This window comes from Puntigrus tetrazona, chromosome 25 (genome assembly GCF_018831695.1).
Source record: "Puntigrus tetrazona isolate hp1 chromosome 25, ASM1883169v1, whole genome shotgun sequence".
NCBI classification, from domain to species: Eukaryota; Metazoa; Chordata; class Actinopteri; order Cypriniformes; family Cyprinidae; genus Puntigrus; species Puntigrus tetrazona.
The window spans coordinates 7,877,999-7,895,492 of record NC_056723.1 but is presented as its reverse complement, the minus strand read 5'-3'; the positions used below and the strand labels follow the sequence as shown (position 1 = coordinate 7,895,492).

At 38.5% G+C, this 17,494-nt stretch overlaps 4 protein-coding genes across 16 annotated transcripts in view; 2 read left to right on the top strand and 2 right to left on the bottom strand.

Annotated features, from left to right (window-relative positions):
* The first annotated feature begins 950 nt into the window (after window positions 1-950).
* On the top strand, window positions 951-7,296 carry LOC122331269 (ovochymase-2-like). The gene is made up of 16 exons (XM_043228834.1): window positions 951-977; window positions 1,013-1,110; window positions 1,201-1,373; window positions 1,456-1,551; window positions 1,673-1,824; window positions 1,918-2,113; window positions 2,309-2,423; window positions 2,514-2,647; window positions 2,733-2,876; window positions 3,558-3,688; window positions 4,078-4,171; window positions 5,187-5,318; window positions 5,798-6,006; window positions 6,099-6,307; window positions 6,422-6,476; window positions 6,603-7,296. Exons 1-16 carry the CDS (start codon window positions 951-953, stop codon window positions 6,846-6,848), a joined length of 2,211 nt encoding a protein of 736 aa, XP_043084769.1. The 3' UTR covers window positions 6,849-7,296.
* Window positions 7,297-8,341: 1,045 nt separating this feature from the next.
* LOC122330498 (NADH-cytochrome b5 reductase 2) lies at window positions 8,342-11,672 on the top strand. The gene is made up of 9 exons (XM_043227560.1): window positions 8,342-8,479; window positions 9,117-9,275; window positions 9,364-9,436; window positions 9,570-9,676; window positions 9,777-9,906; window positions 10,120-10,203; window positions 10,309-10,394; window positions 11,249-11,348; window positions 11,452-11,672. Exons 1-9 carry the CDS (start codon window positions 8,465-8,467, stop codon window positions 11,622-11,624), a joined length of 927 nt encoding a protein of 308 aa, XP_043083495.1. The 5' UTR covers window positions 8,342-8,464; the 3' UTR covers window positions 11,625-11,672.
* A 750-nt stretch (window positions 11,673-12,422) lies between these two features.
* rep15 (RAB15 effector protein) lies at window positions 12,423-13,369 on the bottom strand. Its single transcript, XM_043227561.1, has one exon. It carries the CDS (start codon window positions 13,367-13,369, stop codon window positions 12,623-12,625), a length of 747 nt encoding a protein of 248 aa, XP_043083496.1. The 3' UTR covers window positions 12,423-12,622.
* Window positions 13,273-17,494, bottom strand: part of ppfibp2b (PPFIA binding protein 2b) — a 51,126-nt gene continuing 46,904 nt past the window's right edge. For 11 of the 13 annotated variants that reach the window (XM_043227545.1, XM_043227548.1, XM_043227551.1 and 8 more), the window contains 4 exons: window positions 17,066-17,248; window positions 15,907-15,972; window positions 14,103-14,174; window positions 13,273-13,408 (listed from right to left, as the gene is read on the bottom strand). In XM_043227545.1, the coding sequence (XP_043083480.1) occupies window positions 13,385-13,408; window positions 14,103-14,174; window positions 15,907-15,972; window positions 17,066-17,248 (345 nt within the window). In that variant the 3' untranslated portion in view covers window positions 13,273-13,384. Of the gene's footprint in view, window positions 13,409-14,102; window positions 14,793-15,906; window positions 15,973-17,065; window positions 17,249-17,494 lie in introns of those variants that run through there. The other 2 variants (XM_043227549.1, XM_043227555.1) reach the window with 1 other exon arrangement.

Here is a 17,494-nt window from a genome sequence, read left to right as displayed (position 1 = left end):
CAGATACACACATTACACTTACAGATAAAACAGCACACAATAAATTATGTCCATTTCCTTTCAGAAATGTTAAGAATTGATTGTAATCCCTCTTTAAAGTTTTAAATTAATAAAGGATCTACTTAAACTCCCACTTATATGAACTGCTTAATATCGTCATTCTGTTTAATTATTAATTGTATATTTGTTATACTGTATTGTTTGTGAGCGCACATTTTTAAGTGCAGAGTCTGGGAGTGCTAAAATCCAATACCTTCCAATAAACCTTTAGATTAAAAGGTCATTCTGGTCTTGAGGGAAACATCATTGTCAGTGGAGGAGCTTTTCTCATTCAGCTGAATCACAAGTGTCTGTAAAATCTTTTTCTGATGATGTTCCTACTACAGGAAAATGAGACAAACACATGCACAAAATATTTAAGTATTTTATTGTCAGATTGGTTCCTTAACGTCAGTAGACTGAAAAACTATCACATAAAAGATCTAGGTATAAAATTTAGATGCTTACCAAGCAGACATCTGTTCAACACGCCCGCTTCCTGTGTGAAGTTAATCAGTAACCACAGCACCCCATTTGTCAAAAAGACCACCCCTCCATCCTTTCTATAAATACACCAATCTTAGTCTTTAACGGCAAAGGACACAGAATGTCTGAATTATGCTACAGGACCTTTGTTGGTTTTCTCATCTTGTCGGGTTGTCTTGGAATGACTTTTGCTGTTCATGCTAGTGGTAAGAAAACGTTTAATTCATTTGTACGGAAAGAAGATCACAGATTAATTACAAAGTTTTTTTCTGCCATATTCAGATGCAAAATGTGGATCTACTAGGGAAAGAGGCACTCTTTACCGCTCTATGAGGGTTATTGGAGGATCAGACGCCAGGCGAGGTTCCCATCCGTGGTTGGCAAGTAACTGTTCAACCTTACAAATACATAAAAATCAATCCTATATGCAATGCAATCCTACATTCCAAAAGGTATTGAAAACAATTAATTCTACTATCATCTACAGGTGTCTCTTAGGATCAGAGGATCGCATTTCTGTGCTGCAGCAATTTTGACAGACCACTGGCTTTTGACTGCTGCTCACTGCTTTGCAAGTGTATCCACGTAGGGCCACTCAATTTATACATGACTAATCATAACTTTTGACTGTCAATGCTTCATTGACTTTGTTTTAAATATAACTGCCTGCCCTAGGGACTTCTTGCACAAAATTGAGGCTGTAGCAGGTGATTTCAACCAAAGAAAAGTTGACAGAGGGGAACAAAACTTCCAGGTAAAAACTGTAAAGTTCCATGAAAAATATCAGCGCTCCTGTCCCATGAGCTACGACATCGCTTTGCTTGAGATCAAAGGACACATTCACTTTGGCAAGTCGTTCTGTGTGATTACCAAAACATATTTATTCACATATAGATTTTTAGAGATAACCATAATATGCCTGTTTTCTAGGTGATTTTGTTAAGCCGGTCTGCCTGCCTTACCCTGGTGAGAGGTTTCCAGCCAAGACTATGTGTGTTGTTGGTGGATGGGGTCGTATTACTGAGAGTGAGAATTCATTTGAACAACACTGAAATAACAATTAATACTGGAGAGAAAGATCTCAAATATCACATTACTACTAATCCTATTACTAGGATTATGTTGAAGAGGTCTGTCTTTTCTTTAGAAGGGCCACTTTCTTCGGTTCTTCAGGAGGTGCAACTGGATCTGTTAGAGCAAAGCAAGTGCAAACATGTCCTACAAACACTTAGACCTGGACAGAAGACCTTCACAGTCCTGTGTGCAGGCCCAGAGAGAGGAGGGAGAGATGCCTGCCAAGTAAATTAACTTTGAATTACAGCATACACATCCTGAATATTACTAGGTTGGCAAAGATGGTTTTGAGTTACTCTCTGTCCTCATGTGCTCCAGGGGGATTCTGGGGGTCCCCTCCTCTGCCCCAGAGCAGATGGATGCTGGGCGGCTGTGGGAATCACATCATGGGGTAAAGGTTGTGGTAGAAGCTGGAATAACAACAAGCTCAAACCCTCATCCAGAAGAGGCTCACCTGGAGTATTCACTGATGTCTTAATGTTCCTGTCATGGATAAAGTCTAATCTTCGAAAAGGTGGGTACTGTTATTGAGTTAGAGCTTTTTATTTGTTTTCAATCTTGTAGGACTAGTAGCAGGGGTGTTGTAGGGAGGGTGGGGGGTGACTGGTAGTGGTTAATAATCGGGTTTAGTAACTGAAAGACTTGGACGGAAACACTTAACACCTAGTTTCTGTAAATACTGCAAATAAATTTAAATAATGGCCTACAGATGTCAACATAGGTGCTGACAGGTCCCTGTGCAGTGTACCTGATGGAGTTGTACCTGGAATTGAAGGCATCATCAGAAATCCAGCTCACCCAGGTCAAAGCTACAACAACAATGAGTGAGTCACATCTTAAGTATCTTAGATATTTGCAACCCAAAGGCAACATCGGAAACTTTCACAGCAGTTTATATTTTATTCTTGCTGTAGGATGTGTCTGTGGTCCATTCGAGTTCCAGCTGGAGAACATATACTACTGGAGTTCCTAGAGTTTAATCTGGAGAATGACACACTGTGCTACAGCGATTATCTTACTGTGCATGTGGATGAAGACAGGCCAATAGGTGGGAGTAACGATTGACTTTGCTGTTGGTCTAGTGGTCCAAGTGGACCTGAGGTTCTATGTTTCCGTGTGACCTTGTTCAACAGGTCGATTCTGTGGTGGTCAACCTCCACCTCCGGTTCTTATTGGTGGTTCCAACGGTATCACAGTGCAGTTTGTGTCTGATGTAAGCAGCACAGGTGCAGGATTTGCCATCCATTTCAATGGTGTTGACAAGGACTACAGTTTTGGTGAGTTGACTCTGTCTGACTGGTTTCTCTTGTTGCTGTGCACCCAATTCTGAAAAGCCTACAGTAAAATATTCCTTGAACGTGAAACTATAATGCATGTGGAAATCTGAAGATTCAAGCCTGTTTGGTGACAGTACAATGACAATGCAGAATATGTTGCGCAGCTATATAGCTGATGCTTCAAACATTGCTTATTGTGTACTTGATTAGCATGCTTGCACAGGTCTGGTGATGTTGTTTTCGAGCATTGCCTCATTTACATGTCTTTGTATCCATACAGTCCCATTATTAAAAAACGTTCCACCCTAATTGTGCTCTCCTTAGCAGCACATGTTGTGCTCAACTGATCTGTTGGTTTCATCACTTGGTCTGCAAGGTGTGTTCATTTCCCCAGTCAGGTTGAGAGGCAAACTAACTTTTCCCCAGTAGAATTCTGTTTTCACACTGCTGCCGATAGGCTCCTCAGAGAGCGGAGAGCTTATCTCAATGGGACCGTTTCCATAGTTACATGTCTGCCAGGGGGCCAACTACGAGTGGTAAGTTCGGAGAAGGTAAGAGCTAGGTTCAAATCACCACTCTGCTCCCCTCAGTATGACCCTTGCCAGACAGAAATGTGACACCGTGCTGCAACGTCATCGGCCGGGCTCCATTCCACCAGTTTCTCCTTTTGTGTTTGTGCAGGGGCTGAGTGTGGAACAGTGGTGCTGTTACAGCCTAAGGGGTCTGTGCGGAGCCCCGCCTACCCGCAAGCCTACAGCAACAGCACTCTTTGCCGCTGGGTCATCTATGCCCCAGAAGGCCACATAGTCAAGGTAAAAACAACTCTTAAGCTCTTGTGTTGGCCTAGTCATTGCCTGGTGTCTCCTCTGTCCAGTCGTGACCCGTCTGTCCGGTCATAAATGCATGCATGCAGTGAGATTGGAAGCTCTGATCGGTTTCACTGCAAGAGAGAATGTGATACTCAATTAGACTCCAAAGAGCGACGCCATGACGTCACTGCAGTCATGTAAAGCTGGTTGTTTCCTGCTGTTTACAAAGTGCAATGTAAACTGTTACACATTAAGAACCTTTAAAAAAAATTCACTAAATGATAGAGTTATAGCAGAAAACTTGGCTATGCTATGTGCAAAATCACATGACTCTAATTGCTATATGCTAACATGCTAATTATAACAGAATAACTTCAACATTTGCCTTAAAGCTTGACTTTGACGATTTTGACCTTGAGGAGTCAGAGAACTGCAAATATGATTCACTCACGGTGTTTGGAGACATTGCTGGCAAGGATGAAATAGGTAAAGTATAAAAATTCAAAGGTAAACTGTTTTCTATTTGGATAAACAGTAATTAAAATTTAAGAAATATTTATTTTTTTATCAAATTTGAAAGCTGTGCTGCTTAATATTTTTATGGAAAACATGATACATTTTTTTGTATACTTTAATAAATTGAACAGCACTCTAAGAGATAGTACTCCCAAAATATATGATTTACTTTCCCTCAAACCGCCCTAGGTGTAATTGACTTTAATGTTTTAGATGATTACAATCACAGCTGTATTAATATAAAAGTCCATCCATCAAAAAAACTACTGGACATGGCTCCAGGGGGTTAATAAAGGCCTTTCGTTGTGAATACATGTGTTTGTGTAAGAAAGATCTTTATATTTAAAACTTTCTAACTATTTTATATGCGTCACGAGAGAGTGGCGTTCCGGTGGGATGTAGGCTTGAATGCTCGTACACACCGGGACGTATATGGTACACGAATAACGTTTAACGCTTCGTGGCTAAACAAAGAGTGTGAAAACCGAAGTCTAAAACAACTTGGTCTCGTTTTTTTTTACGCGCCGCGCTAAAAACTGACTGACCAATGAGATTGGCGCTTTTGTTCACGTGCCTCGAGTTGCTGAAGCGGCTTGGCGGCACTCAAGCAGAAGCGGTCTTGCTAAACACATAGAAGTAGACGAAGAAGATGCACCGAGGCAAGATGAGTGTAGAGCTCTGGTCTCGTTGCTTTCTAAAAAATAAAGCTGCTTCTTGAAATATCCTCCTAACACAGAGTCTTCTGGTTTCCTTCTGTGAGACAAGCGAGTGTCATAAAAAAGGCATAAAAAGTTGCACAGCCCCACCTTGTTTTTCACTAAACGCAATCAAAACACTGCTATTGCTATCACGCGCGATAATCATGTGTACAAGCATTGAGGGCGAGTAATTCATGGGATATTATTTCTATTCTAGATTTTGCACTGCATCATTATGGGAAATGTAGTTTTCAAGTGCTCCGCTATTAAAGTGTTTGTGTTTTAAGTGGTGGTATGTGGCGCGAGCGTCCCTCCAGCTGTTCTCAGCTACAGTCACATGATGCTTCTACAGTTCAGCACAGACAACACCATCTCAGCCCGTGGTTTCAACGCATCCTTTTCTTTTATCAGGGAAAACGGTGAGAGTCAACAGAGTTCACCCAACCAAACCTGACCCACATATGACCCACGTCTAAATAGTATGCCACAGTATAAACACGCAAGCCAGCCTACAATATTTATACTTCCTCTGAAAGGTCAACAGTAAATTTAAGTCTATGTATATTTTACTTTGTAAAACTTAATTGCAAGTTTTTTTTTCCAAAAGCATCTCAAATATTCATATAAATATATAAACATATAAATGTTATATAAGTTGTCATATAAGTTTTCCCTTGATTGTTATGTTAATAAGATTATTTAAAAAGTAATAATGAAAATGCTTAACATTTGGACACCACAAAAATATATATTTATACATAAAACCGCGTTCTGCAACAAGGACACAGTGAACACTGCTTGTGCAGAACCCATCATATAACTAAGTCTTGACACCACTGAGTGTAACCAAAGACTTCTGATGTGTGAAATGATGACAAAAATGGTTTTGTCATCACAGATCTCAGAGAGACAGCGTTTGAAGATCAGGGGGAGAAAGCAGACGATGACAGCAGAGTTATCTCACCACATTTGCAGGCTGGTTTGTGCTTGCTTTTGTCTTTTCCGCTGTCCACAGTCGCACCAACTTTTTTGTTGAGCTCTAAAAGAGACGCCTTGTCTCAGAGGGTCTTCAGAATGTGTGGAATCCAGCTGAAGTCCAAAAAATGTGTAAAATAAGGGAACGCACGCATACTGCGGCACAGATGAGAATGTATTTATCTCTGAACAGACTGTGAATGCGTATTTGGTTTTACCGCAAGCATTCATGCACGCGTTCCTCTGAATTCTCAGCTCTGTATGGAATGCCTGACATCTTTGCTACCTCTGGACTGGATGCCCCAAGGACGGCAGAGGATGATGGGAAGCTGTCGTGGCACGTGAGCATTAGTTTGGGTGCGGGTTATGAATGCAGTGGGGCGGTCATCCAATCACAGTGGATCCTTACTGATGCACACTGTGTCTATAATCTGTGAGCAACAAATATTCAACAAACATCCAAAACAATACCACTGGAAGAAGACCTTCAAACCTATTCGTAACAGTAAAGTACCTTTTTTAACGATGATTTGTCATTTCTTTGTAGGAAAGAACAACATCTGAGACGTTTATCAGTGACAGCAGGGAGCTCAAAGATACAGGTGAGATGGACATCGACAGGAAGAATAAGAAAATTGCATTTGAATTTGAGATCAAATTCACTCATCTTGTCTTAAAGGGATAGTTCACCCAGAAATGACAACAAAATTTGTATTCCTCTTCCTCAGATTCGTGATGTGATTGGAGTACTCGTACACCCTCATTACAGCCCATTCTCTCTCGACTACAATGTGGCTTTGCTTAAGCTGAGCTCTCCATTAAATCTCAGTGAAAGTTTGCAGCCTGTCTGTCTACCCTCTGCTGGACCGGAAATCCCACCCTCCCTCCATTGCTGGGCTCTGGCCCGTACCAGCCAAACGCGTACGTCACCCGTCTGCCTTCACAAGTTGACCGTTGTGACGGTTACACAATAGCCTGGCTGATATCTGTGTGTGTGCAAACATGACATTTCATGACTACTTGTTGAATAAATTGAAAGCTGACCTGGTGTTGAACTTTCAGAACTCGAATGTCACTTGAGCCGAGCGCAATTAAAATTTCTCTGTTGCACATTTTGAGGTGAATGTTATGCACTCTTTTTAGCCGGACTTTAGCAGACCTGCACTGCTAAAAATATCAGTTCTGGAACGAGCGGTGTGTGAACAACGCCACAGAGCTAGATTGACACCTACTATGCTACGTGCTGGACTGAGCAGCGGAGAGCAATGCATGGTGAGCAACTGGAAACTACACTAAATACTCACTGTTCACTGGAAGGAAATGTAATTGAAGACATGCTGTCCTCTAGTGGGTACGTTTGGTAATGATTCTTTAAATGCGTCCTTCGTTAATCGAAGGAATATAGTTAATCAAAGAACCCCATAAACAATTCTGTTATTAATTGCTCACCATCAGATCGTTCCAAACTTGATCTTGAGAACACAAAACATTTTTTATGAAATCGGAGAGATTACTGAACCTCAGCATAGACAGCAATGAAACTGACACATTCAAGGCCCAGAAAGATAGCAAGGACATTGTTATAGTTCATGTGAGGTCAGTGACAACATGGCATCCATGATAAACAGAACATACTTACAGTTGCTACGAAGTAATTGCATTTCAAAAGAAGTGCCTACTTAAATTGCAGCCTATGGCTTTTTTTGACGTAACAAGATGTTAAATAGCTCTAAAAAGTGCAGAAAAGTAGGCCATTAATTGCCAATGAGCATCATTTTTATTTTGAAGAATTTTGGAATGGCTTGAGGGTGAGTACATTTTTGGGGTGAACAAATCATCTGAAGTCAGTGTCGCATATGTTGATGGAAATTTAAGTGAATAATAGTTTACATTCGAATGTTTTCTCTGGAATATCGTTGACTCAGACTCACTGGAATGCTGGACCTCTCTTTTGTTTAACTTTTGTTTAGCATCTGATGTTGTTCTGATGGGAGAGAAGAGTCGAGGAGAGCCTTGTGGTACAGCCATCATGCACTGGATCTCACAGCACTTCTTTAGCGCAGATCACTAGACATACGTACTAACATATGTATTTCTTGTTCAGAAAAAAACATTCTTTTTTTTAAGTAAAATATTTCTTTCTGAACATATTTTGGTTTTTTAAAACCAAGATAGCCTTTGCTAACCTGAATAAAGCATTTTAAAACTTCAAAAATGTCAGGCATTTCTGTTCCTACTCGAATGGCCTTTCTTTCTAGCGTACTGTACTTGAGGGGTTTCCTTGACCCATCCCTCTGAAGGTGTTGTCATGCAGTGGGGTGATCCCACACCATACACACACTTACATGAACAACCATAGGAAGCGCACTGGCACTGCCCTCTCATTTGAATATTCTATTCTTATTGGCTGGGGCCACTGACAAGGCCTACTCCAATTGGCTGCATTTCATTAACTCCATCTAGTCTTCTACTATCAACTGGCCTTGGTGCAAAGGTTGGAATACAGCAAATGAACTATGAACAAATTCTACCTCACACATGCTAAACCCTGACCACACTAAAGGATACAGTACAGGAAAATCGCTGCAGCATGGAACAAATTCTAGTGAGTAATGTTAATTATTGCACTTTCACAAATTCACTGCTTTGCAAAACGCAGTTAGCACGTTGCCTTTCCTCCCTGTCAATTTAACAGTTGTCTGTTGATTTTATTCTGGTTCGAATGACAGCAGTGGAAAGAAGGTGAGAGGTACAGACATATGCAGGTTGTCAGCTCAGTGTCGAATGTAGCACGATATGCCAATAGTTTATAAGTGTTAGTTGCTCTGTAAATATGATCAAATATTTAAACACACCTACTTTGTTATTATGACTAACATTAAAAAAAAAAAAACAGTTATGTCATTAAAACATGCAAGCATGGGAATTATGTGAACTCATGCATTAAAACCAATGGAAAAAGTAATGTAGAGATTATATAATTAATTTTAAAACTAGCTATAATGTGTTAATTATAATATATTACATTAAATTGTACATAATTTAAAAGTATATTTTATCTCATTTTGTTTACAAAAATGTTAAATAATTATATTAAATAAACACATTTAACACCCTAATTTCTTTCCTTTAAAGAAAGACATGCATTTATAATTAAAATGTTTAGGATAATTAAACTAATCAAAATTTATATTGATCATTCTATAATTTCATCAATAATGTGTTTAACATGTACTTTGCAGACAGTACCCGTGCTAATCGGGATATCGATAGTGGTGATCACGGCCCTCTTCCTCCTCCTAAAACCAGGAGGCTCCAATGGAGGCCGGAAGCAGAGCAAGTTCCCAAAGACCTTGCAGGATCCCAATGTGAAATATCCTTTGCCACTCACAGAGAAGGAGGTCAGTCAGAATTTAATGTGAGCATGTTTCTCCTGCAAAAGAAAGCACGGATGTTACTGCGACTCTACTTATATTTGCTTTGCAACAGGAAATCAATCACGACACAAAGAAATTCCGGTTTGGTCTTCCGTCCTCTTCTCACGTACTTGGTCTCCCTATTGGTAGGACGTTGCGCTATATACTTTTATCACGTCAGCAGGATCACCTGACCTTGAAATATGACACAGTATAATTTCACAGTATCACCTGAGTTCCACTCGTTTTCTAAGATGGATCTTGTATTCTGTGCCTCAGGTCAGCATGTTTACCTGTCTGCAAAGGTGAATGGGAATCTGGTTATCCGTGCGTACACACCTGTGTCCAGCGATGAGGACCAGGGACACGTTGATCTAGTCGTAAAGGTGCAATGCTATGCATTTTGTAATTACAATAGACTGGTTATGTTTTATAGTTGGCTATACTTCACACAAAAACATCGCTTTCTCAAATATCTTACATAAGATCTACTATAAAAACACTCATCCAAACTATCCTGAGGGAGGAAAGATGTCTCAGTACCTGAATGATATGAAGATTGGAGACACCATTGACTTTAGGGGTCCAAATGGATTACTGGTATACACTGGAAATGGTAAGGAAAAATACAATACAGCCTAACATACTTCTCACATCATTTTCAACATGTACGCCGTTGTTTTAGATCACGCAACGTATTCAGTCACTAGAGGGCAGCGTCTTGTTATTTTAAGATCGCTGTAAAAACTAAATGACCTGCATACACGACGCATTTTAAAATATTTAAATGCTTCAGATGCCGAATATATTTCCTTCCTGACATTTACAGGGCGGTTTGCTATTCGACCTGATAAAAAATCTGAGCCCAAAGCGCGGAGGTTCAGACACGTGGGCATGATTGCTGGAGGAACAGGTAACGATGGACATCCAGTGTATTCTTAGTAGGTTTCCAGGCGTTGCTGCCAAGATAATTCATCAAAACGTGTATTAATTGAAGACGACACGTTCATTCTTTCAGGCATCACTCCGATGCTGCAGCTGATCAGGAGTATAACCGCGGACCCTGCTGACAACACCAAGTGCTCCCTTATATTTGCCAACCAGGTCAGAAATATTCATTAAGCGAACTAATAAATAAGGAACTCAGTACCGTAACTGGAGACCATTATGCGTATGGAGATTAAAAACGGCAATGTTTTTCACAATGACATCGTGGCCTACTAATTGAATGCTTTTTTTTGGTTAAGAATTTTTCCAGCAACAACAACTTTACATCCTCAATTAAGTAAATAGTATAGGAAAAAAAACGTTTATACATAAATAAGCTACATAAAATAAGTTTCTCCTTCAAATAGCTGCAACGGTCGTCAAGGCTTTTCCATTGAAACTTGCCGACTTGAACCAGCAAACACAACGTTTCCTTAACGTTTCCCTAACGTTAGTTTTTGGTTCCGCGTTTGTTTGTTTGTTTTTTTAAAGGAAAAAATTATAATAGGTGAACGTTCTTTTTTGGGAGACTTTTTGCAGCCATAAAACAAATAAAATTCCCAGAACGGTATCATGAAGACAGGCATTGATTTAAAATTATATTTTTGCCTGAACACAAAAAACATTTACAGGAATAAACAAAATAATTCATTCTGGTATTTTCTGAGCACATCTCACACAAATAAACATCTTGATAGATTTCTCTGAAAACAAGACTTAATATTTATTTAATATGGTTTCTAAATTATAGTGGAGCATAACCAATAAACAAAATTTCTTAAGAATGATGGTTCCTCTAAATAAAGTTAACTTTTAATTAGGTTTTTTTCAGATATTTCGAAAAACTTAGTAGTATTAGTCACATAATATTTGACATGCTTGCCAAGAAGCACATCGTGCACACTTAATAAACATCAAAACACCTATACGTTTGCCATTTATGCTCTTAAGAAAGCGTTTCACCCCCGCAGACTGAGAAGGACATATTGTTACGCAAAGAGCTGGATGAAGTTCACAGGAGCCACCCTGATAAACTCGATGTGTGGTACACACTGGACAAACCCTCTGAAGGTACAATTTTAACGCGATATAAATATCCAGATGAATACTAATAATGATCATTTGACTGCCCTGCAGTAGAGATGAAGGTTTTCTTTCTATGTTCTTGTGACAGGGTGGAAATACAGCAAAGGGTTTGTTGACGCTGACATGATAAAAGACCATCTCCCGCCTCCGGCCAGCGATGTGCTCATCGTGATGTGCGGTCCACCCCCCATGATCCAGTACGCGTGTCTGCCAAACCTCGACAAGCTGGGCTACAAAACAGAGAACACTTTTGCATACTAAGTCTCCTGCCACTGATATTGCACAAATAAATTCTGACGATTTGTAAAAGGTGGTTTACGTCTCGTTAAGTCAAATTGTTTCCAGGTGTAGGTTTAAAAATAGATCCTTTGTTAAACCCATTTGATTTTATTTTTGGTGAATTATAACTGGAAAAAGTTCTCCATTGTTTTTTAATTAAAAAAAAATAAAATAACAAAAACACTTTATGCTGATATGTATGGCAAAAAATGAGGAAACAACCTTCTGAATTAAATTTTCTTTGCTTACAAACCTCAGAAAATTTTGTAATTTAATAAAATTAGGTAATTTTATTTTTAATATTTAGGTTTCTCTAAAAACAAGACGTATATATTCATGTTATAATTAGAATATTCACAGATTTTACAACAAGTATTTTTGCTGTAAAAGGGAAAAAAAACAAAAAAAGCATAAGATTTTTGAATTAGCGGAACATCTTGATAAGAAAATTAAAAAAACAAATTGTCCTTTAAATGTTCTTTTTTTTTTTTTTTTTTTTTTCTCAAAAACATTTTTTTATTCTGTTAGTTAACTTAATTCTTAGTTGTTGTGTTTTTTTTTGACATTTAAAAAAACCCATCTGCAGTTTGATTGTGCATTCCAGTTATCAAATGAAAAAACATGATTTCTGAAAATTGTTTATCTGTTTTTGCAAATTAACTCGTCATATATGCAAATGACACATTGCCAAACACTACTTTACCAAAATGAATACGGCTGAAAAAGATTTCTGAATGAATGTATTCATTACAAGGTAGTAAAACAGACAATGTACAAATCTAGTCAGCAAAACCATTTATTTTTGCGCATTATTTAGCATTTTAATTGCACCTAGGAAGCGTTCAGTATTGCTGGAGACAGACTAGGCTTGGGAAAACCAACATGCAGACCCACGGCTGCATTCAAAGCATCTGTTTCCAAGAGCTGCTCGTTCCAATAAACCCACAAAAGAGGTAAATCTAGTAAAAACAGCTCAGATATTAAGTGAACTTAACAAGCATGGTCAGGGGACCTTCACCCTCCTTACCAAGCACCGCTTGCAACATCTCACTCGGAGTGACGAAGCATTTGGCCCCTTTGAAGAAGTGATCGATAAAGACCTGGTCAATCCTCACACACTTCCCCACAGCCGCTTGCAGATTGTTGCTCAGCAGCCCGTAAATGTTCCCCTCGTCATTCTGGCGCCCGAAAAAGAGAAAAAGTGCGTAACAGTCTCTGCCCACGGAAGAGCAGAACTCCACCATCCTCTCGGCTTGGGTTCTTTCCACCACGTCCATCCCGGCCATACGCATGATATCGCTGTAGATACCTAAAGACAGCTCCTCGTCATTCTCCTCTGTTCGTTCCGGCAGATGAAACACCTGGGCCGCGATCTGGATTCGGGGGTTTTTGCTCGGCTGATCCAACAAGGCCCAGACCCAGCAGGCACCCAGCAGGATCTTCTGTTCTGGGGTCATGGCTGTGCAGTTGAACGTGTCAGTGAGGTTCAGCAGGCTGCTGTGCTGGATGTAGGTCATCAGGAAGATCTCGCTTAGAGTTGAAGGACTTGGGCGGAATTTGTTCTCCGGGTCCCTGAAGAGCAAATACTCCTTTGTTCTGGATGAAGCCGTCTGGATGCAGTGGCTAAAGAGGTGGATGAGATCTGCCGAGGCGGATTTGTTGGGTTTAGCCCAAAAGGTTCTGAAAAAGCTGGTTTTGGCTTCATACTGCAGATCTGTTTGCTTCATTCCAGCTGGATTAGTTTAAAGCGTGGTTTCCCTTATACACTGGAGATATCAATGCATATTTACATTATTGCATTCCTTATACAATTTCTTCAAATTTTGCTTCAACTCAAAGAAAGAATGTAACAGAAAAAAAAATTATTTTTATATTTTAACTTTTATTCAGCAAGAATGCAAATTGCTTAAAAGGTGTATATTTATATGCATGTATAAATAAATTTGTATCTAAGAAATATTTATGTATATAGTAGACAACATTTGAAATGGATCAAAAAAAGTCAAAAAATGTTCCAAGAGAAGAACATATTTAGGTTTTAGGACAACTTTGATAAGAGATGTTGATCCACTTTAAAGTTGACTTCTGTATGTATATATATAAAAATAACAACAACATGAAAGTCATTATATTAGAATGAATTCTGCATGATCTTGTGAGACTAAAGACTGAAAAAAAAACCCTAAAAATAAATATTTTTGATCAAATGAATGCCACTTTAAGACCAGTAAAAAACAAACGGTATTAAAAAAAAAATTGGTAGTGTACACACAGAGTTTATCTTACGTTAGTTATTATTACAAATTCTATTAGAAAAGTACAAATCTATTATTACAAATGAACATTTATTAACAAAAATATTATTAAAAACAAATTAGGTGGCAGCACTAAGAAAGGTTAATGTTAGAATAAAATGTGTGTCAGGGGACATGTAAAATGTTGTCAGGTAAAATAACTCACCAGTATTATTCTTTCCTTTGTATTAGGTGAGAGTGAACCTGCGGCTGTATCTTTCTTCTCTTCTCTGGAGTCCTATTAAGATAAGTGTGCTCATTTAAAGCTTAGTCGTCATACAAGGACTTCCCAGAGTTTGTCAGCTGGGTCATGAGACGGACTGGACAAGCCGTCACACCTAGCACCACAACAAACCCTTTATAACTCTTGGAGGTATAGCGAGCAAACAACCGTATCTTCTCCAAAAACAAACTGCTTTTAACACATGACATAGTTTTGAAGAAACATTAGGTAAAACAAGCCTAAGAAAATGACTAAGCGTTGGGCAAACAGAAGCATTTACTCACGTCCAGTTCTACCGGCATACGATATTTTAAGAAAAACACAACGGTTGAGGTAGACGACTTTAACTATTGACAGAAAGGCTTTTGAAAAGTGCTGTCCACATAATCATTTACACAAAATAGATTTTTTCTCTAACGCAGATCTGATTCCTGTACAACACATCAAAAATAATGAGTAATACAATAACAGAAAAAGCAGAGCCGTGTTCTTGAGCTGGATTAGGCAGGATTGTGTCAGGTCCTGAAGCTGAGGGTGAGGTGGGTTAGACTGAGGTACGCTGGAGGTTGATCACACTACAGCCGTCTGGCTGCGTCTCATTCCTCTCAGCAGCTCGTCTCGGCTGAGTAAGTACTGTAAGTGAGAGGAGGTGAGGGTGTAAGGATTAGTCTAAAGATCTGCATAAAGTTACACCTAGTTAAGCAGAGTTAGGGCCCCGATCAGACCGAACACATTTTAGCGTGCTGTGTTTTTTATGTTGCTAGTCCTGTCAGTCTAAATCAAAGGATTAAAGGGCACTGGTAAGTAAACTGACATATATTAGCAAAAACCTTGAAAAATACATCTCCGTAACACGCAACAGACACCAAAAGTTTTTACTCTATCATTACGGTCTCCACACTAAACAACGGTGCACTTTTGTCAGTACACCGGAAGGCCTGCCTCTCCATTCAAGGTGTCACTGCCCATAGAAAACGACCTCCTCTTACTGCAAGAAACACATTCTGTCTGAAAGGGGCCTTGAACCTAAACATTTAGGGCACTAGGGCTGGGTGGCACACTAAATGTTCACTTTTTTGGCATTTTTGCTTTTTATTTTGGTAATAATAGAAAACAAAGTGGGAGAGAGAAGGGGACGGGATTCAAACTCGGGATACTTTGACTAATGTCAAAAGTTTTTGTTTGTGTATATTTATTATGTGTGAGAGAAAAATGCCAAAAAACCCCAAACAAACATTATTTGCATGATGTGTGTGTATACCATTATGAATATTATGTACATATAAATACACACATGCATGTATACATTTAAGAAAAAAAAGTATATATTAAATATTTATACGTTACACAATTTATATGATATAAGTACATGTAAATATATGCATGTCTTTATATATACATAAATATACACAGTACACACACACACACACACACGTAAAAAAAACAACAACAACAACTTCTGGATGTGAATGATCACCATGAATCATTTGACAGCACTAATTATATATATATATATATATATATATATATATATATATATATATATATATATATATATATATATATATATATATATATATATATATATTTCAGTTATATTCCAATGAAAACTACAGCAATATTAACATTGCTTAATTATATAATTTTAAATTTTATAGTTCCTTAATTTAATCTTTTTGGTTAATAAACCATTAGAAACATTATTTGTTAATATATACTCCAGAGTTAAAAAAGCTTATCCACTTACTGTGAGGTTGTTAATTCCCCTGGATAAGGCCTCAATCTGCAACCCTGATCCTTTAGTGTGCAACAGCTGAAAAACCAAGATATCCATTAAATCTATCAACCTAAATAAGTTTGTATTACTTTTTTGGTCATAGGTAAGGACAAACATAGTTACTAATAGACGGAATATTAAGCAGAAGCAATGGGTGATAATGAAGTGCAAATATAGTGAAGAGAGTGACATGTATATTAGAAAGTACCTGCGCAAGTGCATGAATGTCCTTTCCCAGCATGCACTTCTCCACATTGTGAAAATGGCCGTTTGGTGGTGGCCAGATGCATAGATGACAGCAAGTTAATGCTTAATGTTTGTAAATCATGCGTGTCGAATTTCAAAGAGTGTTATAAAAAAAAAAATAATGAATTGTGAAAGCTGGAAAAACATATTCATCAACAATGATAAAATGAATATATAGAAAAATATATAACATTCCACGTGCTTAGAAAAAAACAAAACAAACAAAAAAAAACACAATATCATTGTGATTGAGGAGGTTTATTGATTATGTCACGATATTTTGGATTATATATCGTTACAGTATCTTCATCTGAAGAGGCAAGATATCTACCTATAAAAATACTCCTGTGCATATTTATTGTATGAAAATAACCTCATCAGATTATTTAAAATGTGCTGTATGAACATTTAATAGTAGTCTGTATGCTTTTAAAAATTCACCATAAATATACCATTAAATTAATCCCTAAAATATGCAAATATTGCACAAGATTGTACACACTGTCTTTTAAAACAGCACAGATGATAGGTTACAAAAATGGAATACTTGTTAGATAAATCTCATAGTACATTTTTAACGATTCACAAAAAAAGATATGAAGTTGAATGCGTCCGACTGTCCATCACATGATAAATGGCACTATTCTGCTAAACCCTGCTGCCTTTGTGAGATGATTTCATTTACATCCAAGTCTTCCTGCAGTGTCCATACTGAGGTCTCGTGTCCTTCGGTGAGGGATGCTGGGATGTTATTAAATGGCACTGAACAGGCCCAGGGTGTTGTTGGGAGGTTTGTTGGGTTTTGTAGGATATGGGTGGAGGGTTATTGGCTGTAAGCTCAGCGGTGACGGCTAGTAGAGCATCAGATCTGTAGAGCTCCCACCTGCACCCGTCTCTCTGGGTCCCTGTCGAAGATCGGGCTCAGGCCCCTGAAGCCGCTGTAGGGCCGGCTGGCCCCATTGAGCAGGGCCTGGGCTTGGGAAGCATCTAGAGGGCAGATGTAGTCTGTGGAGTCGTCAGAGCGCTTCTTACGGTGACCAAAGCTGGAGAAACCTATCTTACGTGGCTGAGGAAAAACAAATGAAGAATAAAACAAAACAGCATGAATAACAGGAACTGATATATAAAGACTAACAGTACAACCGTTAGCAAGAGACGGCAACTTCTATTATACATTAAATGGCGCATCCACATTTCCAATACTTTTACATTTAAATTACAATTACATTTCCTAATTGCCATCATGTAATGCTTAAAGTTAATATTTAAAACAATAATAAATTAATTATAACATTTAATGATTTAAACATGA